At 39.5% G+C, this 23,624-nt stretch overlaps 3 protein-coding genes across 8 annotated transcripts; 2 read left to right on the top strand and 1 right to left on the bottom strand.

The window, feature by feature from the left end:
- The first annotated feature begins 331 nt into the window (after positions 1-331).
- On the top strand, positions 332-10,113 carry LOC143131084 (gamma-glutamyl hydrolase-like). 2 transcript variants are annotated; one of them, XM_076290478.1, is made up of 11 exons: positions 338-398; positions 499-565; positions 1,069-1,175; positions 3,009-3,117; positions 5,921-5,971; positions 6,043-6,127; positions 7,761-7,899; positions 7,980-8,086; positions 8,168-8,258; positions 8,429-8,563; positions 9,403-10,113. In XM_076290478.1, the coding sequence occupies exons 1-11, from the start codon at positions 356-358 to the stop codon at positions 9,525-9,527; spliced, it is 1,059 nt and encodes a 352-aa protein (XP_076146593.1). In that variant the 5' UTR covers positions 338-355; the 3' UTR covers positions 9,528-10,113. The 2 variants fall into 2 exon arrangements, with proteins under 2 accessions (XP_076146594.1, XP_076146593.1); XM_076290479.1 differs by lacking the exon at positions 8,429-8,563 and having other exon boundaries at positions 332-398.
- Positions 10,114-13,548: 3,435 nt separating this feature from the next.
- On the top strand, positions 13,549-23,382 carry LOC143131086 (gamma-glutamyl hydrolase-like). Of its 4 annotated transcripts, XM_076290481.1 has the most exons (9): positions 13,549-13,659; positions 14,804-14,912; positions 15,020-15,070; positions 15,141-15,225; positions 15,355-15,493; positions 15,688-15,794; positions 15,882-15,972; positions 22,135-22,269; positions 23,012-23,382. In XM_076290481.1, the coding sequence occupies exons 1-9, from the start codon at positions 13,608-13,610 to the stop codon at positions 23,131-23,133; spliced, it is 891 nt and encodes a 296-aa protein (XP_076146596.1). In that variant the 5' UTR covers positions 13,549-13,607; the 3' UTR covers positions 23,134-23,382. The 4 variants fall into 4 exon arrangements, with proteins under 4 accessions (XP_076146596.1, XP_076146597.1, XP_076146598.1 ...); XM_076290482.1 differs by lacking the exons at positions 22,135-22,269; positions 23,012-23,382 and adding an exon at positions 16,153-18,452; XM_076290483.1 differs by lacking the exon at positions 22,135-22,269 and having other exon boundaries at positions 13,550-13,659.
- Positions 18,690-22,121, bottom strand: LOC143131083 (uncharacterized). Of its 2 annotated transcripts, XM_076290476.1 has the most exons (3): positions 19,490-22,121; positions 19,187-19,342; positions 18,690-18,982 (listed from the first exon to the last, which is right to left on the bottom strand). In XM_076290476.1, exons 1-3 carry the CDS (start codon positions 20,582-20,584, stop codon positions 18,803-18,805), a joined length of 1,431 nt encoding a protein of 476 aa, XP_076146591.1. In that variant the 5' UTR covers positions 20,585-22,121; the 3' UTR covers positions 18,690-18,802. The 2 variants fall into 2 exon arrangements, with proteins under 2 accessions (XP_076146591.1, XP_076146592.1); XM_076290477.1 differs by having other exon boundaries at positions 18,690-19,342.
- Positions 23,383-23,624: the final 242 nt, after the last annotated feature.

Genomic DNA, 23,624 nt, shown 5'->3' with positions numbered 1-23,624 from the left:
GAGGTGTTTCAAAGGTGCAGCAATACAGCAACTACTCCCACTGGGATGTCAATATCAGTATCTGAGTAGTGGATACTGTACTCTTCTATGAGTGCTCTCTTCCCAACAGCAATATTTTCTTCACACAACAATATCATCAAACAATATTTCTCTTCGCATAGCTATATTCTTTAAAGCAACATCTTTCTCGTCAAGGGCAGTGTTAATTCTTTTTTCATGCAACACTTATGCAACTATTTCACAAGCAACCATTATTTTTGCAATATTATTTCTCAAAAAAAAACACTTCTCTTTGCAGTGGTTTCTCAATGCAACACTTCTCTTTGCAATACCATTTCTCAAAGCTGGTTTGTGTATGTGTGCAGGGTTTTTTCAGAATGAATCTGCTTTCTTACGAGGTTTTTTCCATCATTGTCTTTATTGTGAGACTAAAGTAATTGCCAAATTATATTTTATACCCTTTTTACATAGCTTTTTTCAGCATTCTTTTTCCCGCAGGTGATTTAAGTCTGGTGTTGCAGGCTATGCTAAAACAGCCAGCATCTTCTACAAACTTGCTATTGAGGTCAGTAAAATCATGGGTCAGGATATCTTTCCTCCACTGCTGTCTTCTATCCTCTGTGCCAGAAAAGTTGTTCACATTTGAGAATAGGCCATCTGAAGTGTTTTATTTGTCTTTCTGTCATTAATTTGTTGAATATTGAATTTCAACTCCATTGTTAATTTGCCTAGCCAGTCACATCAAAAGTTTCACTCCTTTGTTCCTTATATATCCAGGAGCATCAGTGAGCTCTTTTTTGTTTGACCATTTATAAGTATACAGTTGATAAGTAAAACAATTTGCTGTTAGTAATAACCTGAGACACAAACATGAGATAAAACATTCATTAAAAATGAAGAACACAGTGTGAAGAACATCGAGTGAGGAACACAGAGCGTCATAGAAGCCCTCTCTTCCACTGACCAATGGGTCTCTCAGTTCCTGGGTAGGGTGTCTAGCTATATGTGGAACCTGAATAAAACCAGTCCCTCTCGCTAAGCAATTGCTTCTGGCCAGCCTCCATCCAGAATCATGAGGGTGCTCTCTCTTGCCTGCCTGCTCATCACACTCTGTGGAATACATGGGGCTGTAGTTCCTCAGAATGACAAGAGAAGAAATGATAGGCCAATCATTGGTGAGTAAATATACATATTTATTTATTATCAACACTGCACATTTATTTGCTATTCACATGATAATAGTGTAACCTATTTGCCAGATATCCGCTAAGGGTAGCAGGTACAGACCATAATCTAGTGACGGTCGTAAAAGGGCACAAAAGGAAGTAAATATGGAATGCATGAAGTAGAAATGCCTTATCCACTACACTACATCTGCCCAGTGTTTTTAAAACAATCAATTCATTAAAATAATATAGATAGGTGTATTTACTATGAACAAACCATTTATAACTGTGTGTTCACATGACAGATGAGAATTAATGTAGGATTAATGCTTTACAAACAAGAAACACAGCATTTAATAATAGTTTACAAATGATTCATAAGCATTGTGTACACACAAAATATCATTAACAAACCACTTGTAACTCCTGAGTTAATCATGAATTATAGTATTAGAAAGTGGTTTATAAAACAGGTATCCACACCCTAACTAATCATTTGTGCATGTTTATATAACAACTGTTAAATAATGGAAATATAACTTCATCCACAAATTATTATTGCATCATTTATTAAGTATTGAAAATAATTTATAGACATATTTTTTAGATAGGCTTATTTACTATGAACAAACCATTTAAAACTATGTGTACAAATGCTTTACTGATGAGAAATAATGTATGAGCAATACGTAACAAATGATTAAAACTCTTTAAATCTCAATACAAATTTCACTGTGCCTATTTACAAGGGCATTGTTCCCACCTCTGTTGGGGCCTACCATCAAATGTTGGACCTCTATAGAAAGCTGAGAACCTCTAGTTTTCGTAGGAAACAGTCAAAATAAATGTGTGATGTACTCACAAAGAATTACAGAGGCTAGAATATAGTTTTTTCTTTCTGCCGGATTACAAGCATCTCTGAACTGACCACATTTCAGCCCTCTAGGCCACTTGATATCACTTAGAAACACAACTGAGCCCTAGCACCAGGTCTTGTGAAGTTGTGTGCAAAAGTAGATCAATATAGAATGAAAATATGAGTGCTTTAGACTATTATTTGCCAAGGTATGCTCATGCGTTTTGTAAAATGCTTATGGAAACTCCCCATAGGACTTTTTGTTATCCAAAATGCATACTGATAATCAAATGCTTACTGCACATGAAGCCCTTTGTGTAGAAGCATAATCCTGGTCTCAAATGAAAGGTAACACTTTGAGGTTTAGACTGCATCTGTACAACTAATATTGGATAACACAACATGAAGATTCAATTTCTGTGGATTCTTGTGAATATTTCAGTACCCAATATGTTGCATCTACTTATTGTGCTGCAGCTACACTGCAGCCAGAATTCAGGGTAGCACCAAAAGGGGGAGGGGGGGGGGCATTTTGGATCAAATTTAATTGAGACATAATAAGATTAATCTGAGAATGTAAAGCACTATACAGATTGTACATGAAAAAAGTTGTCATTTTTGGATTCCCAAGAGTCAAAGCTTTGAAATGGTTTTCAAAGCAATAGCAATATGGTGCATACAATTGATTTAGAATGTTGGGGGGAGGTGGGGGAAGGGGGTAACACTGAAAATTATGTGGTTTTAACAAACCATTTACTTATAGTTTACAAATGCTTAATAAAAGATGAATTGTGTGCAGTTATTATAAAGTGTTACCGAAATTGTAAGGAATTTGAAACAGACATTCATAGCAATAAACCTATAAAATAATAAGCTATATTTATATAAATCTATATAAAGCTATATATTGTACTGTACAATATGGGTTGCCATGTATGGTGTATTGTGTGCTAGTTATTTATTAATTTCTATTGTTTTTTCCTTAGGTATATTGGCACAAGAGTTAAAATATCCTGAGCCGAAGCGTAATTCCTACATTGCTGCATCTTATGTCAAAACTCTGGAGGCTGCAGGAGCACACGTCGTGCCTGTGATGTAAGAGCAGCCTCATATATTAGTAATGTGATCAGTATCAATCATGTGTTTGTGTATGGTTGACTGTTGACTGTGAGCGTGTGTGGCAGGGATGGAAATGAGCAACTGCTACCCACCAAATGCATAAACATAACTTACCAAGATCAACATCAAAACTGTCACCCTCTCTCTTGCATTTAGGGGCAGCCGTGGCCTACTGGTTAGCGCTTCGGACTTGTAACCAGAGGGTTGCCGGTTCGGACCCCGACCAGTAGGCACGGCTGAAGTGCCCTTGAGCAAGGCACCTAACCCCTCACTGCTCCCTGAGCGCCGCTGTTGTTGCAGGCAGCTCACTGCGCCGGGATTAGTGTGTGCTTCACCTCACTGTGTGTTCACTGTGTGCTGAGTGTGTTTCACTAATTCACGGATTGGGATAAATGCAGAGACCAAATTTCCCTCACTGGATCAAAAGAGTATATACTTATACTTATACTTACTTATACAATCTACCAAGGAAGCAAGAAACTTGTCGGTTCACACTATTCAATACTATAAGGACAAGACCGTACCTAACCCAACACGCCACTCAGCTCCTATAGGCTTAAAGACCATTAGCCAAATCTAGAAGCACCCTAGCGGCAGCAAATTTAATTTGCTGCCCGGGCTAGTCTAGCAACTCTCCATTGGCTTGCGAGCTGGAAAAATTAAACTTCGATAGGGCCAATCACATCGTGTATAGAGTCGTTTGGTGGGCTTAACATAATGCTTGATGGCAGAGTTGAAACGGTTCGGCGTGAATTCTCTGCCACTTGAAAACAAAGAAGGTGGATGTTGCTGTTGGCGAACAGTGTGACACAAGCTTTTTTTAAGTTGGCAAAAGTTTGAACTAGTCAACTACCTCCGCTGGTGGGAAAACGCATGGGTTGTAGCGCTATCCTATTGCGTGCAGAGAGAATTTGAAAGACAACTGATTATCCCGCCCCTCGGACTGAGCACTGCGGACGGTGAGTCCCCAGACCCTACATTTTAATGTGGGTTTGGCTCATCAGGCTAACAGACCATGGTTATCACGCCTAAACTACTGCAATGCCCTCCTCACAGGCCTTCCAGCCTGTGCAGTAAAATTGGTCTGGTTTTCAATCAACCAAAAAGGGCATATGTTACCCCGCTGTTCATTGAGCTCCACTGGCTTCCCTTAGCTGTCTGCATCAAATTCAAGTCACTAATGCTTGCATACAAAGTGATTGCTGGGTCTGCACCCACTTACTTAAGTGTTCTCATAAAAGCTTATGTTACCCCTCGGCCGCTGCGTTCCTCCGAGGAACGTCGTCTGGCACTGCCGTCCCCTCTCCCACCGCAATCCAAACTTTTTTCATCTCTGGTCTCCCGATGGTGGAATAATCTGCCTAGCTCCATCAGAGCAGGGGCATCGCTCTCTATCTTCAAAAAGCTCTTTAAGACACAACTCTTCCTCTCCTAGTGCTTCTGACAACCTCACACACCTAATACACACTTACCACACTCTTCCTCCCTCCATCCTCTCCACTCTCTTCTCTTTTCTATCTCCTTTTCTACCACTTCACCTCTTCCATACTTATACTACTTAATATGTAGGCACTCCTATCCTCTAGTAGCCTACTCTAGTATTAACAGATACAGCGATAACTCCTAGCTATATTCTCCTCTGCGCTGTAGTTAAACGTTATTCTAACGCTGTAGCTGAGCCCCGTAGTTTAAAAGTTTAAATGTCAAAATGTTCAAATGTTAATAGCTTAAATGTTATTCTATTGCTGTAGTGTAGCTCTGTAGCTTAAATCTAAGTCTCACTTTCACTCTACTAGTAACAGTTGGATATCTGAAATGTTTGATCAGTTTGTCTACTAACAACCATCATAAACTAGGCTGCTTCTGTAGACCGTCTCCTGCTCATCCCGACGTTAGCTATAATGTTTAATAACCAACTCAACTAACCTACTGTTTATCAACAGTTTTATCTGAGGGCAGATCTGGGGTTCTGCCCATCCTCCAGTTTTCACAATTTTGAACAAAATCAATGTTATTATGTTAATATTCTGGCAAGTTTAAAATATTATGATGGTCGACACTGGGTCAGGAGTAGTGGTCCGATATCTAGATGCCGGATTTCACTATCTGGATATTTGCTCACAATTTGGTCCCCCTCACTTTCTCCTGCGCCCCTGTTGTGAGGACATGTTTGCTGTATGTGACAAAAAATGTTTCAGCTTAGAAACCATGTAACATCGCTTAGAGCACCTTTAAGAAAAGGAGAAAGTACACTCCGTGGAGGGATGTCTTAGAGAAATCTAGTTTGTTTAGCGTTATATTAGTCTTTCCTGCTTCAGCTCCAGACCACAGGCATATAGTTAGATCAAGCTGGATAGTTGGATAGGATGCTCCAAAACTCACACGAAAGGAGTGTATCTTAAAGACCACTATGGCATAAGAATGCTGTTCTGCTGACCTTTAGTTTTGTTACTGTGCCAGGAGGACAGGCCAATTATGAGTTCTGTCCAACATTGGTGGTAGGTTTAGAAAAAAATTCAGCCCATTTTAATCGTATTCCAATAATACCGATAACCGTGATAATTTCCGTCACTATAATCATGATATCATTCATTCATTCATTCATTCAATTTTCATACATTTTACATATTTAGTGGCTGGTAAAAAAGTTAAGTGGCTGATAGATTTTGGAATCCATCAGCCACAGTGGCAAGTGGACAAAATATTAATTTCCATCACTGGTGTGTGTGTGTGTGTGTGTGTGTGTGTGTGTGTGTGTGTGTGTGTGTGTGTTTTACAGGATTAATCGACCTGAGGAAGAATACAGTCAGTTGTTCCACTCTATCAATGGGTAGGTTGCTGAAATTATCAGTGACTATAATGTATATAAAAGGATGCAACTCAAACATTTAATTCTTACAGTATTCTTTTCCCGGGCGGAGCTGCAAACCTTCTGACATCAGGATATGCTAAAGCAGCTCACATCTTCTATAAACTTGCTTTGGAGGTATGCAAAGTCTTGTTTACTATGACCATTAAGAAAAGTTACCTTGAAAAAATGAGAGGAAGTTGTGGTTCCAGTAAGGAAAATGTTATTATCATTGTTAGGTAACACTTTAATTTAATGTGTCGCTGTTACAGTGTACCTACCTAATTAGGTACAGTGGTACAACCTGTGTAACAACATGTATTATCAGGTACTATCATTGTACTTGCATTATGTATTTGTGGGTACCTACATATAGTTGTTACATTGTAATACTGAGTGCTTTTACAAAACTTTGCCAATTTGCCTAAATTTTCATCAGAGGCAAAGAGCTGACCTGAGACCTGCTGGATGGGGTAAATCTGGTCATGATAAATTTGATATACAAACCATTCTTAGCTCCATTCAAGGCCTCATTGTCTTCAGTGTACATGTAACAGCTGTGCTGTAACAACTGTGTTACTCATTGATACAGTGGAATAAACCTATTAAGTGTATCAGTTAATTACTTACATGTACATATGACATGTATGTTGTGTCTTCGATTTCTTGGAACAGGTCTACTAATTCACATGTACTGTGTGGTGTAACAGCAGACACGTTTCAACACATCAATTAGAGGATGCATGACATCATTGACAGGATGTATATAATATGTTATGTAAGTTAGTACTTAACTGGTACACTTTATTTTAATGGGTTTATTCCACTGTATCAAAAGAGTAATAAATGTGTACCAACACAGTTGATACATGTACTACAGTATGTAGGGTAATGGCAGACATGTTCCAAGACACCAATGACACAACATACATGTAATATGTAATTGTAAGTACTTAACTGGTACACTTCATTTTAATGGGTTTATGCCACTGTATCAAAGAGCAATAAGTGTGTACCAACACAGTTATTATGTGATTGTTATTATATGTTATGATATGTGATATGTTATTAGATATATGTACTATAGTGAATTAGTAGACCTGTTCCAAGACATCGAAGACATAACATACATGTCATATGTACATGTAAGTAATTAACTGGTACACTTAATAGGTTTATTCCACTGTATCAAAGAGTAACATAGTTGTACAGCTGTTACATGTACACTGAAGACAATGAGGCCTTGACTGGAGCTAAGAATGGTTTGTATATCAAATCTATCATGACCAGATTTACCCCATCCAGCAGGTCTCAGGTTTCTCAAGTTTTGTAAAAGCACTCAGTATTACAATGTAACAACTATATGTAGGTACCCACAAATACATAATGCAAGTACAATGATAGTACCTGATAGTACATGTTGTTACACAGGTTGTACCACTGTACCTAAATAGGTGAACTGTAACAGCGACACATTAAAATAAAGTGTTACCTCATTGTTATAACTTAAGCCTTTTGGAGCATTTGGACAGGGGATTACCCCTGTTGTTATTAATTACATTATTGCCCCCATATTAGATACATAACTTAACACTAAGGTGTCACATACATCTTTCATATTACAAACCTTCAAGCATGAAAAGCTACTCCATTGTCATGAAGTGCAGAGAATAAGAAGTTTTTCTGTGTATATGTGTTTGATTGTTTATCTATGTGTGTGGGTTTGTTAATGTGTGTTTATCGGTATGTTTCTCTGTGTGTTATAACACAGGCCAACTCCTGGGGTGATTACTTTCCAGTGTGGGGTACTTGTCTGGGATTTGAACAGCTGTTGGTCATTACAAGTGGAGAAAAACTGCTTTGTCGAACAAACACCAGAGGAGTCTCCCTGCCACTGGATTTTAAACAGGGTCAGTGTAGATCAAATAACTTCCTACAGGACTATACAGTATAACTTATGATTACATCTATGTCCTTATTTACCACACAGATGCCACTCAAAGCAGACTCTTTAAAGATTTCCCACCAGAAGTGATGACAGCTCTGGCAACTGAAAACATCACAGTGAATTTTCATAAGTGGAGCATCTCCATGGAGGTGTGAAAAACAGTATATCAGTATTACATTACATTACACTGATTTATCTTCTGTGTTAAACTCTTGATTTCTCTGTCAAAGAATTTCACAAAGAGCGAGGAGCTGAGAAACTTCTACAAAATCTTAAGCACCAATACAGATGGGAACATAGAGTTCATTTCAACAATGGAGGGTGAGGACATCAGTGAATATAATGTGTGTGTGTGTGTGTGTGTGTGTGTGTGTGTGTGTGTGTGTGTGAGAGAGAGAGAGATTTTAAGAGAAATAAATAGTTAGAAAGAGATGAAGGGGAAAGCTTATTTATGAGAGCTGTGCAATTTCTTTGTGTGTGTGTGTGAATAGCATACCATTTTCCTGTGTATGGAACCCAGTGGCATCCGGAGAAAAATGCCTTCGAGTGGAGTAAGAAATACTACCCTCACACACCATCTGCAATCAAAACCACTTTCTACGTGGCAGACTTCTTTGTCAATGAGGGTAGGCTAGGAGTATTTACTGTTAAACTGTACATAGTTGGACATCAAAGGCCCGCTCTGTAACTCTAGAAATTTATTCGCCGATATCTCACTTTTGTTGTCATATTTTTCTCTACGAAGCTCCCCCTACAGCTGAGGTGCATATTTCACAACCGACTCTTTGGTCTTTTCGCTGGCTCGGCCATGATGAACATCTAAAAAATGAAGCCATCGCTGATTGTTCTTATAACTAGCCGGCATGGCTAACCGGTGCTCGAGGGGGGCATGCAGATGCAGATCTTGCAAGGCTGGTTTTCCGCTAGGAGACGGAAGGGGGAGCAGGGAAAGCTGCCATTTTCGCCACAACAGGGAGAAATCCCAATGATTTCTAAATAGTTTTTATTAAGTTGAAGATGTTGCATAGGGGGCCTTTAAAGGGACACCAGGCAACGTTTTCGTGTTAATTAATCATCTTCGTAAGCCGGTATATGTTTAAATGACTCATTACGGGGCGAATGAAGGCTCTCTCACCCGCCCCTACTGCCTGTAGAAAGAATATCGCACTTGCAAGTTTGGTGTATCCTACCCGCCGACCGAAGCATGATCAGTTTACAGCACAGAGGCAGGCTAACGAAACGCTAGAGATTGTTGCAAACGTGTGTATAATGGCAGAGCCGGCGAAGAAGCAGCGAAAACCCTTGACGGAAGACGCAAAGAAAAGGAAAAGAGCTTCAGACCGAGCGAGGGGGAGTTTCGTAGAGAAAAAGGATCAGGCTTGCCTGGTGTCCCTTTAAGAGAACTTAGACACCAGTAGATTATAAAGTGCTTGAGGAAGAGTAACCTGATTGTTTCTCCTCACAGCGAAGAAGAACTCCCATTCCTTTGCCAATGAAGAGGAGGCAGTGAAACATCTGATCTACAACCACAATCCAGTATTCTCTGGCGCCTCTGGCTCCTCTTTCCAGCAAATGTATTACTTTGAGTAAACTGTAGTAAAATGTATAATTAAATTCTTATTAACAAAATGTTACTGAAGCATTTTTCTGTATATTTTACGTTTTCAAATAGGCTAATAGCAGAACTCCATCACTTTGTGTTTCACTTGGGTATGACTGTAAAATGACTCAGAGACCAATACAACATGGGAAAGACAACATACAATACAAACTAGATGAACCGCTGCCCAGTTCTGTTCAGCACATTTTCTCCGCAAATATAAATCACGCTTGTCAATTTGTTTCCATCTCCTACTCCTAGCCTGGAAAAATCCAAACTCATTCACAAAGTGAATAGAGTCTGGTGACTCTCGATTGGGAAACATTTCCAACACTTGCATCGCAAGTGAAATCATTGGTTCAGCCTTACCAATCACATTGATCAGAGATTCCTAACGTTACTTCCTACTTCGCCTACATTTTAGAAACTGACAATAAACAGCACCAACAGTCAGGAAACAATGTATGTGGGTCTACTTTTGCTGTAAATAAATGTCTGCATTTTTCCAACTGCATATTTTGATGTTTGCAGGTTTTGCTGCTTCTGTTTATCACAATAAATTTTGTTTTCGTTTTCCCCTCTCGTCGCTGATTGGCCTGACATTTTTCTTGTCTAAGGGAAATGGTTGTGAACTATGCTGTTCCAGACTAGATCTCCCTAAAAGAAGATCTAGGTGGGCGGTGCCAGCCTAACATCCCCTACTCTTCTTTTGTGTATGTATGTAAATGAGTGAGTGCATGTCTGTGTTTGCTTCTGTGTATATGTGTGCTTCTCTGTGTGTGTGTTTGTGTGTGCGTATGTTTATGTGCCTGTGTGTGTGTGTGCGTGTGTGTGGTTGTGTGCATGTGTGTGTGTGTATGTGTGTGCGTGCATGTGTGTGCTTATGTGTGTGTGTGTGTGTATTTATGTGTGTGTGTGTGTGTGTGTGTGTGTGTGTGTGTGTGTGTGTGCATGCCTGTGTGTGTATGCCTGTGTGTTTGTGTGTGCTTGTGTGTGTGTGCGCTTGTGTGTGTGCGTGTGTACCTGTAGAGGCAGAGTCAATGGATGTTACCAACAAAACCCAGATCTCTGTAGTTTTGAGTTGTGGCTCAAAGTGAGGAGAGGGAGGCCTTTTGGGGATTTGATGATGTGAGTGATGACAGACTATATGTCTTGGGAGTGCTTGGGAAATACAACTGTGTTGACTAGCTGGACTAGCTTTGACCTCCCCGCACGTCACTGGTCTAAGCTCAGGTGACCATATGAGAGTCAATAGTTTATTATATAAAAGGGGGGATTCCACTAAACCTGGCTTTACTAAGACCTCTGTGTGACTAGCAGAGTGTAGCCTACATGCATCTACACTCGCCTATTATTTGAACTCATAAGCAAAGTGAAACTAACTTCTCCGTAGTCTCATAGGCAACTACAAAACAGTTCTACATAGTTATTTACTTTCACTGTTGACTGAAGGGGTTTCAATCGAAAACATAGCCTGAAAGAAAAACACTTACCCCAATAGATTTTGAATGACTGAATAAAAATCCTAAGGACATACATCCTGCAAAAGAGTTGGTTGGGGCTTGTTGCTAAGGGCTGCTTACATCTTGTGACAGTGTGTCTTCAACTATGCATTATATGCGCCTTTTGCTTTAGACAGGTTCTTCTTGGCCAGTAAGAAAGCGATTTTTGGATAATGCACCAGACCACACCTGTTTCGTTAATTGACACACCCCTTCAAAATATTTGTCTTATGCTGAAGAGGAAATGCTTTTGAAATGGGTGTTTCAACAAGACAATGACCCAAAACACATCAGTAAGCGAGCAAAGTCTTGGTTCCAGACTAACAAGATTGATGTTATGGAGTGGCCAGCCCGATCCCCAGACCTCAATCCTATAGAAAACTTGTGGGTTGACATCAAAAATGCTGGTGCTGAGGCAAAACCCAGAAATGCAGAGGAATTGTGGAATGTAATTCAATCGTCCTGGGCTGGAAAACCTGTTCACAGGTGCCAGTAGTTGGTCGACTATGCAACACAGATGTGAAGCAATTCTCAGAAATAATGGTAATGCAACTAGATATTAGTGCAGTGATTCACAGTAAAGCAAAATCTTGAGACATTTTTCAGTTTATATAATGTTTGAGTTTGTAAAGAAAAATGCAAACACTGCTATTTTTTTGAGCAGCCTAACATTCCTTTTTCTTCACTTTCTGTAAAGGTATTGAAGGGAATATTTCTGTATGATAATTTTATGTGAACAGTTTAATGATTCAAGTCTTTATGACTTGAATACTGTGTAGTTCTTATGGTCATTTGTGATTTTGTACCCATGTGTACCCTGTGTGTGTGTCTTTGGTCTGTATGCAATGTATCCATTGTCTAGCCTTGAATTCAGTGAAGTTGTCTAGATGCCTTTTGCCTATCACCAAGGTGTGAATGTTTGTAGAACAGCATGTGTCCAAGCCTCTGAAGGACTTCCAGGGGGTAGTTTAATTAAAAGATAATAGAAGCTGACCATACCTGATGAAGGCCTAATCCTCATCCTCCCTTTCTATTGCATATTCAAACTGGGTTGGACCTAGAGGTCACTCCCTCTCTTTGTGTGTAACTTTAAATATGGTCTCTGTTAGTCAGAGAAGTTAGAAGAGAATACTGAGAACATCTGGTGGAAACCAATGATGGGGTGACCCAAACATGTACCTCTCTCCCTTGAGGGGCCACTGGCCCCTCATTGAAAAGAATAAAGCCTGGATCCTGATCTGCATCGTCCTGATTAAGTCTCAAGAGAAATATGGTAGTAAAAATATACTATCAGTATAACACCAACTTGATCAATTTTGGTCATGTTTTGATTTGAAATTGAAATGTGCAGTGTTCCCATTGATATTATGGAATTAACAGCTATTCTAAGGATATCAAGCTTTATTCAATTTTTAAAAACACACTTATTCTGCATATAACTGTATAGTATATGTGTATCCACAACCTTACTCCGGAATTAAGCTGGACTGTTTTTTTGGACCTGTATTATACGTAAGGGATAATGCCCGACAAGGTGTCCATTATCAGAAATAAATGGACGACGCGGAGGCATGAACCGTCCGACGCGAAGCGAAGTCCATTTATTTCTGATAATGGACGCTTTGAAGGGCATTATCCCGTTTATACCATGGTCACTTACGAAATAAATAAATATGAAATCAATTATTAATACTAAATGAGTTTTAGAGCTAAAATCGTTTCAGTTGTTCCATTGTTGCGAAGCCTGCCTCCAGGCTCAACCGTCGTCCTACTAGATAGATAGATAGATAGATAGATAGATAGATAGATACTTTATTGATCCCCAAGGGGAAGTATAGTATATATATCGTTGTTATAGTTACCATTCATAAGCATTGATATGGAACAGCGATTAAACTTTTTTTTACTAAAAGATCTACTTCATAGGTGTAGTATATCACTTTTTAAACGACACCCTTTTCAACCTAGACCATGGTATAAACTTCTTGTAAAAAAAGGTATTACTACAAGCACACACCAATGAAAACTATGAAAGGATGAAGAGCTCTGTCACATTTTTTTTAATGGTGTGTGCCATTGCTATGGTCTAAAGTGCGCTGTAATCAAATGAGTCATATGCAAATGTCCAATTGTATTCCATGTGTTCAGTCGTGTGTTTAATTGTATCTTTACTATTGTTGCTGAACCCATGGGCGGACTAATTGTCGTATATGAGGGAGGGGGGGGGGGGGGGGGTTGTGGGTCCTTCCCCAGAAAATGTTTAATTTGTTTGATGTGATTTCCTGTATTATGGTGCATTTTAATTTTAATCATTTCATTTATTTGTTTGATGTGGTTTCCTGTATTATGGTGCACTGTGCCTAAAGAATGGAATAGAGTGTAGGTAAAACATGTGATTTTGAGAGCTGAGTGTTAGGGTCTTTCAAACAAGTACACTTGACAGACAGGTTGGTCTACATACCAAAGTGACACGCCTGACTGGTATATATAGCCCCACTTTCCTGAACACTGAAGTGTTCCAAAGGTGCAGACAGTATCTACACTTAGATCCACTGTGATTTACACAAAATGTCTCAAGTCACTTCGGTGCAGGAAAGGAGTAATGACTGCCCTGTAATTGGTAGGTACTTTATCATCTTTTCAAAACTAGACATTACAACAGAAGAAAAGCATGCAATGCCACATGTAACGGAGGTCAGAGTACTGCATCTTGTATTGTGACCACTACATGGTTATCTTCCTTAGACTTCGTAGATGTAGCAGCTAGTTACTACAATTTGGAGGCGAAATTCGAAGTGTAAATATGGTTTTAATGTGTAAACAGGACAACCGCGATTTTGCGAGCTAGAAAAAAGGAAGTGAATGAATGAATAGTTACTGCTTTTCTGAGGGCTGGCGTTCTCATAAAATCTACGTAATCTTTGAAAAGACTACCTAGTTATCTTCCTTAGACTTCGTAGATGTAGTTACTACAATTTGGAGTCGAAATTCAAAGTGCAATTATGGTTTAAATGTGTAAACAAGACGACTGATGTTTAATATATGTTAATGAATGGGCACAGTATTATTGTGTACAGTAAAGTGCCCGATTTTCATAAATGAGGTACCATTGGAATCCTTGGATGAGGCCGAGTTCCACGCCCTTGATCAAACCCACTCTTGCAGTTCCTCGGAACCACAATTCTAGTTATATCTTCCTTTTCACCCACTTTTTGTACCGACTACTGCTCCCAGACCGTTTAAGCTATCGTCGTGGTTCCAACTCCAAAAATTCAGGCCCAAACCGGTGTAGGGAGCTTGTTACTTTCGTGTCGCTGGCCCTTGTCGTTTTCGCGTTATTCCCGTTTTTCGGCGTTTTTGGGCCCCATTGAAATGAATGGCGGAATGTTCAGGATTCTAATTTCGATTGACATCACAGCTGCTTGCACCTGGCAGAGTTCTAAGACATCTGGCAATGTCTAATGGGCTGGGCTGGGCTGTCTGTGTATATGAAGGTGTGTGCATGTAACTTTTGACCCGTATGTCCGATTTTCATAAATGAGGTACCGCTGGAATCCTTGGATGAGGCCAAGTTCCATGCCCCTGATCAAACCCACTCTTGCAGTTCCTCGGAACCGCAATTCTAGTTTGCACTTTGTTATTTCATCCATCACCTTGCAATGGTGTCTCTTTGACAGCCTGAACGTATTGAATAAACTTGACAAGTATTCGGTTGTGCAGTGTTTGGAATATCTGACACTGATTTAGTGATTTTTTTTTTGAAGGGATTTTGGCTCAGGAGGCCTTCTCTGCAGAAATTGGAAAAAATAGCAAAATTCCAGCATCTTACGTCAAGTTCTTGGAGTGTGGTGGAGCTCGAGTAGTTCCCATCATGTAAGAATATGTGAACAAGTCCAGTTGTGCTGACAAAACGGAATGCATTTATCTGCATTTGGCTAAATGACACTAATTTCTCTTGGGTTATTGCTTTGTCGTAACAGGATAAATCAGCCAGAGGTTGCATACCGCAGAATTTTTAACTCCATAAATGGGTAGGTCTTTCTTTTAAGTCTTCATCATGAAGAGTCATATTTTTAATGTGTTTGCTTTTTATCATTGCAGGATTTTATTCCCTGGTGGAAGGGTTAGCATTTTGAATTCAGCTTATGCCAAAGCGGCGGCAGTTTTCTATAAACTAGCTATAGAGGTGAGTTTGATGAAAAAGCCTAATTACACTACATTCATATTTTCATAGGCTTCAGAAACATCATCTTTCACATCTCACATATGTTTGTGTGTGTGCGTGTGTGTGTGTGTATTCTCTATGACTTGTCAGGCCAACTCCAGAGGAGATTATTTCCCAGTGTGGGGTACATGTCTAGGGATGCAGCTGCTGACACAGATTACTAGTGGGGAAAATCTGCTCACCCAAACAGACAGTTGTGGCTATGCACTGCCAATGGACTTTACAAAGGGTAAGTGCACTTGATGACTAAACAACACATCGTTGGTGAAGAGTAAGGGTAGATAGACAAAGACCATTTTGAAAAAGCCATTTATTTCAAGCCCAGTTCGTGAGGGAACCCTAGACTAACTAGAAGGGCAGGGAAGAGCCTGTCTGCTGGTTGTTCCTTACAATAGTTTGTTTTTATATTTTGTTCTGATGCAGAGGCCAAAGACAGCAGACTGTTCCAGAATTTCCCTGAAGATCTCATGACATCTCTAGCCACTGAACCCATCACCTTGCACTCTCACAAATACAGCATCACAGTGAAGGTATAGGGAGGAAGCTTTGTTGCAATGTATAGCCTTGTGCTATAAGATCAAGATAAAGGGCTTACTTCTGGATGTGTTTTTCTTTAGAATTTTAATAACAATGAGAATTTAAGAACATTCTTCAAGATCTTGAGCACAAACTCTGATGGGGAACAGGAGTATGTTTCCACTATAGAAGGTAAGACATAAAATACCATGTTACATAAAATAATATAATATAATAATACAAAAAAATACCATGAAACAGTGGACTAAGAATTATTAAATATTCTTATACAGTTGTTAAAAAAAACCCTACCCTGTCATAGCCTGGGTGAAGCCAGACAAGTCTGCGATTGCATTTGAATTTGCTCTGCAGATACATCTGGCAATTCACCCTTCGCTAAGCCACACCCGAAAACCGCCACAGGCCAATTGTGGCTTAGCAACCCGTCACTAGGCATGGGAGGTCTGACAAGTTTTTCGAGTTTTGCTCTGAGACTGAAGGCCTGTGGGTCATGAAGGGCACTTATTTGGATGTGTGGTGCCCTAACCCAGCGGTCCCCAACCACCGGGCGTGGACATTCCTAACCGGGCCGTAGCCTATGACATGAGTTTAAAAAAAATGCATGCAAACTGAATTACATTTAATTCGCAATAATGTCACGTTTTTACATGACATAGGCCTATATGCAGTTGTTTGATTGGACGCATGTTTGCATTTTGCAAGGTCTATTTTCTTATGTCTGTCTGTCCCGCCTTCAACACTTTACATATTGCCTTCAGCGCTGCGCAGCCTCAGGTCAGCTCACTTCACCTTCTTAGCGAACCGTAGTGTCACACAAAGTTAGCTAAACTGCTAGAATGAGCAACAAAAAAACAAGCATCTTTAGCAGGTCACTGGCCAGAGTGTTTGAGTTGCGAGAGCCGCTGCAGAGATTTCTTACAGAAAAAAAGTCACCGTTAGCTGCACATTTTAGTGATGAGGACTGGGTGTCAAAACTCGCTTACCTGTGTGACATATTCGGGTTGCTTAATGACCTCAACCTGTCACTCCAGGGGAGAATGACGACTGTCTTTAAACTGGCAGATAAAGTCGCTGAATTTAAAGCCAAGCTTGATTTGTGGGGACGACGAGTGGACCGGGTGTATTTGATATGTTCCAAACAGTAGTGGGGGTTTTGGGAGAGACTGAGGCAGGGCCCTTTCTCTCGCAGCTGGTGCGCGATCACCTTGTTGCGCTTTCAAATGAGTTTGAGCGTTACTTCCCATCCTCCAAATATCCACGGCAAACCAATGAGTGGGTCCGCAACCCATTTGTCAATATTGACTAGTCCTAACTTGTCAGCGCAGGAGGAAGAGCAGTTGATCGAAATTGCAAATGACGGTGGTGTTAAGAGTGTGTATAAGGAAACCTCTCTGGCGGGTTTTTGGATCAAAACCAAAGCAGAATATCCCGAGATATACGTTGCTACCATTTCCCACCACGTATCTACGAGGCCGGGTTTTCGGCAATGACTGCAACTAAGACCAAATTGCGCAATCGACTGGACATTTCAAACACACTGCACTCAAAAAAATGATTTGTTGGATTTACTTTAAAAAATCATGGAAAGTATTTCCACATGATTAAATAACTTACTTTCAACATTAAGCAAATTCTTTGGTCCAACTTAAGGTACTTTGGTTAGTTCAACTTAATTTGTTAGGGTCCATTAAACTTGTTTGCAAGGTTTGGAGCCCACGTAATTTACTAAGGTTGGGTTAACACAATCTATTTAAGTTGATTTAACTTATTGAAAACTACTTCAAATCAAGTTGCATAAACCCAAGTAAATCAAGTTGGTTCAAATGAATTTCTTCATGCTGAAAGAGAGCAATTGAATCACATGGAAATACTTTCCATGATTTAATTAACTCAGTTCAAAGTATTACATTTAAGTTAACATGAAAATGGGTAAACATGATGTGGGCCTAAAAGATAAAACAAGTAACAGACGACAAAGATGTTATTTAAAATACAAACTGTATTTCAAGCCTTGGATTCACATCAAGGTTTAAATGCACAACATTCAACATTTATATTGAAAGACCCTGACATCCAAAAAAACCATCACAATATGCAAACTCGCATTAAAATATTGTCGAGCTATATATTGCATGGTATAAGGGTTCAAGTGCACATTTAAGTGCTCACTGAAGTGCATATCTTGTGTTTTCACATAACAGATAAAATTAAACATTGTAAAGATGCTGTGTAGTTACACATATACAACTAAGTACAGTTCAGAGAGTTGCATTGAAAGAGCAGAGCCTAGCCAACAAAATACATTAAGCAATATCTGACAAAAAAAATGAAAAATATTTAAAAAAATAAGTCTGACTTCTTACCAAGTCCAAAGTCATCTTTGCACTCTACACATTTGATGAGATATTCTGGAAAACCTTCCGGACAATGCAAACAATTCTTAATCATTAGTTATAGAGCCAAATCATTTATCAAGTCTCAACAGGAAAACAAGAATGGAAAACCTTAGCCAACAAAAATACATTTGACTACAGCATTCATAGCTATCTCTGGAAACACTATGATAGAACATTTCCTCACAAAACACAATGACTGAAAAACTTCACCTTTAAGGTAATACAAACAATGCTCAAGTATTGAGAATTGAGCCTGATCCTCCAATGATTCTTAACGAGCAAGAATTGTTTTCAGAGCTTGAACTTTTTTGGAGAGCTTGTTCCCATCAAGCTCCAGAACTAACTTCTGGAGGGCTTCAAACGTGTACTTATGCTCTGACGGATAACACAAGTTGAGAGCATAGACAAGAGCAATGAAGATGGCAAAAGCAAATGGTACGTTACGCAGCTCCCGTAGCACAGTGACGCCCTCAAGAAGGATCCCAACGTCCTCTGGGGGATCCCCAGGTTCCGCACCCTCGTGTCGAATGACATAGATGCCCCAGGTGGTCTCTGCCATGGCCGTGTGACTACTGACATCATCTGGCTGTAACACAAGATTTTTTTCAAGTGTTCATTACATGTTGTATATAATAATAAAAAATGTTTTGTACTACTGTAAAATAACTCAAAATAATTTGTGAAATATATACCATGTATTCTTTCACAAAGCTCTCGGGGTCTTCATTCATATAGACACAAAGTCCCTTGAGAACACATTCGCGACGGACATCAATGCCAGAATCCTGTACATCAAAGAATAAAACAAACACACCTTGCAACAACACCACCATGCTACCTATAACAATTATTGATAGCACTTTTAAAGAGAAATGTCAGTAAGAATGATCAAAACATAATCTCCCCATTGAAAGTACGGAGAATGTCTCTGACCATGTTCCAAGTCTCTATTGCCTGGTTTAACACACTCATTTACAAAGTTATCATACCTCAGTCATAGGTACTACGATGCGCTTCAGCCGTCTTCCCAGGGTACCTCCTTTCTTGCTAAATGCCTTCATCAGGTTTGCAGATTGAGCATCCAGCTGGGAGAAAAACTTTGACTGCAAGTTGACAATGGTGATCCTTTTGAATTCCGCACACAGCTATGGAAAAAAACCAAAAACACATACTCAGAAAACTGTTTTCTGGCCACAAGTATCACCATTATTGACCTTCTGCAAGTTCATTAGCTATTTCTTCAAGCTTTCATTGTAGAAAATGTGAAACAGAAAGGATTTTGCTTTACTTACCTCACGCAGAGTGAAGAGTGCTGGCCACCTCGCCTTCAATTCAGCTATCATGGGTGCATCTCTGACTACTTCTTGACGTCGGTGGGCAAAAGTCTGATCCATCAACAATGATACCTGATCCTCATTATTTCTTTTCTCCACCTCTGATAGGAGCACTACTCGTTTCAATTCCTGGCTCTCCTTTGATTCACCTTGTGGATAAGCTGGGCAGTAATTAACTTCGGCTTTTTTTGGCTTTTTCACACCGTAGGCAGGGCTGCGTTGGTCACCAGGTTTGTTTGTCAAGGCATTCACTGAAACTTCAGAGCATCCAAGGCGTCTCAGCTTGTTTCTGTAATTTCCTAATTTATCCTTCAAGCTCTTTTTCCAGCCATCACATCCATTGACTGAGCCTGGTTCTTTCAAACAAGGGTGTGCAGACACAAGAGCTTTAGCTACCTCCATACACTCAGCATCAGTGAGGTAGACCTTGAACTGAACAATTGTTTCAATCAAGCCATCAAGAATGGAAGACTTGAGTTTAGTTTCAGGGTCCAGCAACGTTCCAGTGTCTTTGAAAGTAGCATTAGCCCGCCCTAACTGTAACTCAGCATCATATGAGAACCGGGGCACTGTGAAAACCAGGGGCCATGAAGACACTCTTGAGGTGGACTCGGGAGAAGACAATATGTCTGTGTCATAAGAGGCAGAGGAAATGGACGAGGTGTCATGTGGAGAGTTTGGTGGGGGGGCAGATGAATAGGGAGGTGGTGGACTATCAGCTAAGGCAGAGCAGGGCAAGGAATTAAAGACTACTTTGATGGTGGTTTTATCCTGGACATCAGAGATTGAAGTCAAATTGTTAAATTCGTTAAAATCTGGATCCATGAATTGTAATCTGAAGTCCCCCTCTATTCCACACTGAGTCTTAATATGTAGTACAAGTTCATTGAGAGACTGTGGTAAGTCTCGAAGAATTAATCTCTGTGAATTTTCTTCGCCTAGAATTATTCTAAGCTTCACTGTGGCAGCCATTTCACAACTGTGAATGAGTAAATGGAAAAAGTTTAGTAAAACGCCCAAAAACACCTTAACATTTAATCTTAACATCACCATAACTTATATGATAAAGCGTCTTTTTAATGCGACCATTCTGAGTGTTCCAATAAAATAGTCTGACAAAGAAGACCTTGAATTTCCCCTGGGGATCAATAAAGTATCTATCTATCTATCTATCTATCTATCTAATTCATCTGGCGAGAGTCAGGTTATCCACTCACACCCACACAACCAAACTAGCAGCTAACCTTCGATAAACCTTGCAGACTTTATGACTCGACACCATACCAGCTCTTATCACGTTCCACTAACTCGTGAAAAATAAATCATGCTAGGCCTACTCTCGCTCATGAATTTTCTCAAACACACACGGAAAACTTCAGAAAATGTCCACAAAACGCATTAGCATAGCGCTAGATAGAGCAACGGTTTTCGATTGCTAAACCGCTTGGTTTAGCTGTTGGTTGGTAAAATATTTATCAACACCTAATTGTAACGTTTTCATGCTGTATTAAACTTAGCGTGGAATTTTCGCCTACACATGAACACACATAATAGCTACAGTTGATAAACTTACGTTTTAGAACTTAGAAGGCAGGCTCCAAGTCTCTTTGTAGTCACCAGCAGGACGTCCAAAAGAAAGACCATACCAGAGAACGACCATGCTACAAGACAATTCTTCGTGTATTTTCAGGTGTTTGCATCCTGCCCAATAGCACACTCACGCCATCTAATGGTCCGGAGCAGGCTTTTTTTGTAGAAAATCGATTGTCTCATGTTATTTTAACTTAATTGAATATTAAAATCTATACAATTGAACTGCAAGCACATATGACATGATTTATTTAAGTAAATGTTGGAAACACAATATTTTATCGTAGGAAATAATTGTTATACTTAAGTAAATATAACAGTCACCTAATTTCCTTTTTTTGAGTGTGAGGGTGTCACTGTCTTCCATCACCCCCAGATGGAACCTTCTTGTTGCAGGGAAACAAGCACAGGGCTCCCACTGATAATATTCATAATGCACGTTTAGTTCCCATGTTTTGTTCCCATATTTTGTTAAGCATGTTCACACTTATAGATGTAGCTTCAAGTTGTTCAATATTCATAGTTCATATTGTTCAATTTTCACTTCTTCAAGTTCACGTTTTTCACATGTTTAAGAGATCGTTACCTTCACTGTTCATACATAACTGGAGCTAGTTCTTTTCAAGTAATGCGCATGCACAACACATATGGAACATGGAACCCCGACCCCCCGCCGGTCCGTGAAAAAAAAATAGGAAACAAACCGGTCCATGGTACATAAAAGGTTGGGGACCCCTGCCCTAACCCACGTAAAGGCACAGTGAAATAACATGTTAGACGATAGAAACATGATATAATTGGGAACACATATTGTTCTAACTATAAAAAATGGCATATTGCATGATATTGCTATAACCGCGAGATACACGCTTGTTAACAGACGTTCACCAAGATGTATTGCCCATCAGCAATCTATTTAAAATAACATCCATTTGAAGTACCATTCATGATATGTTGTCAGTATTTTTTGTGAATATTGTAAAGAATATGTGCACATTAATGTTTGTCCATAGCCTATGACCTCCCAGTGTATGGCATAATGTGGCACCCAGAAAAAAATGCTTTTGAATGGGGCAGGCCCTTCTTTCCTCACTCGGCCTCGGCAATCAAAACTACTTTCTACTTTGCACACTTCTTTGTTAATGAAGGTAAGAAAGGAAGGAGAAATTAGGCAAAAATTCTACTGGGTCATTCCATGTCAATTTACAAGGAGACTTTGTGCACATCCCAGGTGCTGAACAAAAAGGTCAAGTTTTTTAAGAAAAAAGTTCGCACACTCCTTGGCACTCTTTTTTGAGTTTATTTTCTCATTATTTGGCAGTACTGTCATTCCATGTCAAAACATACAGAATCCTGGAAGATGGTTGCTGTACTGTCTCAGATTTTACTTAGTGTTTACCTACATCATATATAGGTCCTAAAGTGAGGACCTGTAAAATATCTTTGCTCTATTCCAGTGTTTTCATTTTCTTCACCCTTGAAAGGCCAAATAACACCCTTGATGCCACTCTTTTTGTAAAATCCAGAGCCTTGTAGAATGACCATTGCATACAGACGTTTAATGGTTCAGTCAAAGTTTGGGCTGGCTATGAATAATACTTTTCAAGATACTAATGGCCAAACATAGCTTCCCAGGTAACGTGTTTTTTAGGCTGTCAAACTGTACTATCATAAAAAAATTGGACATGAACAGAATTTTTTATAGGCCTTGGTTTTGGGACCAATTCATGATATAGACAAGGTTTGACCAAAATCTGAAATAGTGCAGCAACAGCCTTATCTGATTTGACACAGAATGACCCAACTGCAGAAGCGTACACCTTCAAATAATTTTTGGTTATTCATACCAGTTGTTTGAGACAAATTTGTTAATATTTTTTACTCCCACAGCAAGGAAAAACTTCCATACTTTCTCAAGTGCAGAGGAAGAGAAGAGATCCTTAATCTACAACTACTGTCCTGAGGACAGTTTAGAAACTTCACCCTTCCTTCAAACCTACTACTTTGACTAGAATGCCTGAAGGATGCGGGTATCACTCCAGACCCTGGGATTCAGAATAATCAGCCTGGACAATTTTATAAAGGCCTTACGCTTTATAAGGCCTTATTTGCAGTCGACTGAAGATATGTTTAAACACAGTAGTTTGTTTGTTCAAATGCTACGTCTGGACTTCATATGGTCACACATCGTATTGTTATATTTTAGCTAAAAATGGTGCATGTAAATAATACACAGAATAAAACAACATTCTTTTGCTGTCTTTAAAGTGTCCAGAGAAATGCAAAATAAGTGTGTTGATGACATTGTTTACTCACAGAACAAAAATGGCATCTATTCATATATTCAGTGCAACAAATTACAAGATCAATTGGCATTTTATTACAGCAGTCAGTTATCCTGAGAGGCACTTCCTGTGATCCGTTTAAGGAAAACCCTATTCTTTCCACAGTGGTTGAAGGGAATGGTTTATCTATGTGCTATTGTACAAACAAGCATCTCAAT

Source organism: Alosa pseudoharengus, unplaced genomic scaffold, assembly GCF_046254945.1.
Source record: "Alosa pseudoharengus isolate Yale_2024_CS ecotype anadromous, Long Island Sound unplaced genomic scaffold, YU_APseudo_1.1 YU_APseudo_1.1_scf_18, whole genome shotgun sequence".
NCBI lineage: Eukaryota > Metazoa > Chordata > Actinopteri > Clupeiformes > Clupeidae > Alosa > Alosa pseudoharengus.
This window is presented reverse-complemented; position numbering and strand designations above follow the sequence as displayed.

Bases quoted from the DNA above. Each gene is read 5' to 3' on its own strand.
- LOC143131084 (XM_076290478.1), top strand. From the start codon at position 356: ATGTGTGCAGGGTTTTTTCAGAATGAATCTGCTTTCTTACGAG. The intron at 6,128-7,760 runs GTATGCAAAGTC...GTTATAACACAG, and splicing joins TCTATAAACTTGCTTTGGAG to GCCAACTCCTGGGGTGATTA. The intron at 7,900-7,979 runs GTCAGTGTAGAT...TTTACCACACAG, and splicing joins GCCACTGGATTTTAAACAGG to ATGCCACTCAAAGCAGACTC.
- LOC143131083 (XM_076290476.1), bottom strand. From the start codon at position 20,584: ATGGTGATGTTAAGATTAAATGTTAAGGTGTTTTTGGGCGTTTTACTA. The intron at 19,343-19,489 runs GTAAGTAAAGCA...TTTTTTCCATAG, and splicing joins CACTCTTCACTCTGCGTGAG to CTGTGTGCGGAATTCAAAAG. The intron at 18,983-19,186 runs GTATGATAACTT...TTTGATGTACAG, and splicing joins TCGTAGTACCTATGACTGAG to GATTCTGGCATTGATGTCCG.
- LOC143131086 (XM_076290481.1), top strand. From the start codon at position 13,608: ATGTCTCAAGTCACTTCGGTGCAGGAAAGGAGTAATGACTGCCCTGTA. The intron at 15,226-15,354 runs GTGAGTTTGATG...ATGACTTGTCAG, and splicing joins TCTATAAACTAGCTATAGAG to GCCAACTCCAGAGGAGATTA. The intron at 15,795-15,881 runs GTATAGGGAGGA...GTTTTTCTTTAG, and splicing joins AATACAGCATCACAGTGAAG to AATTTTAATAACAATGAGAA.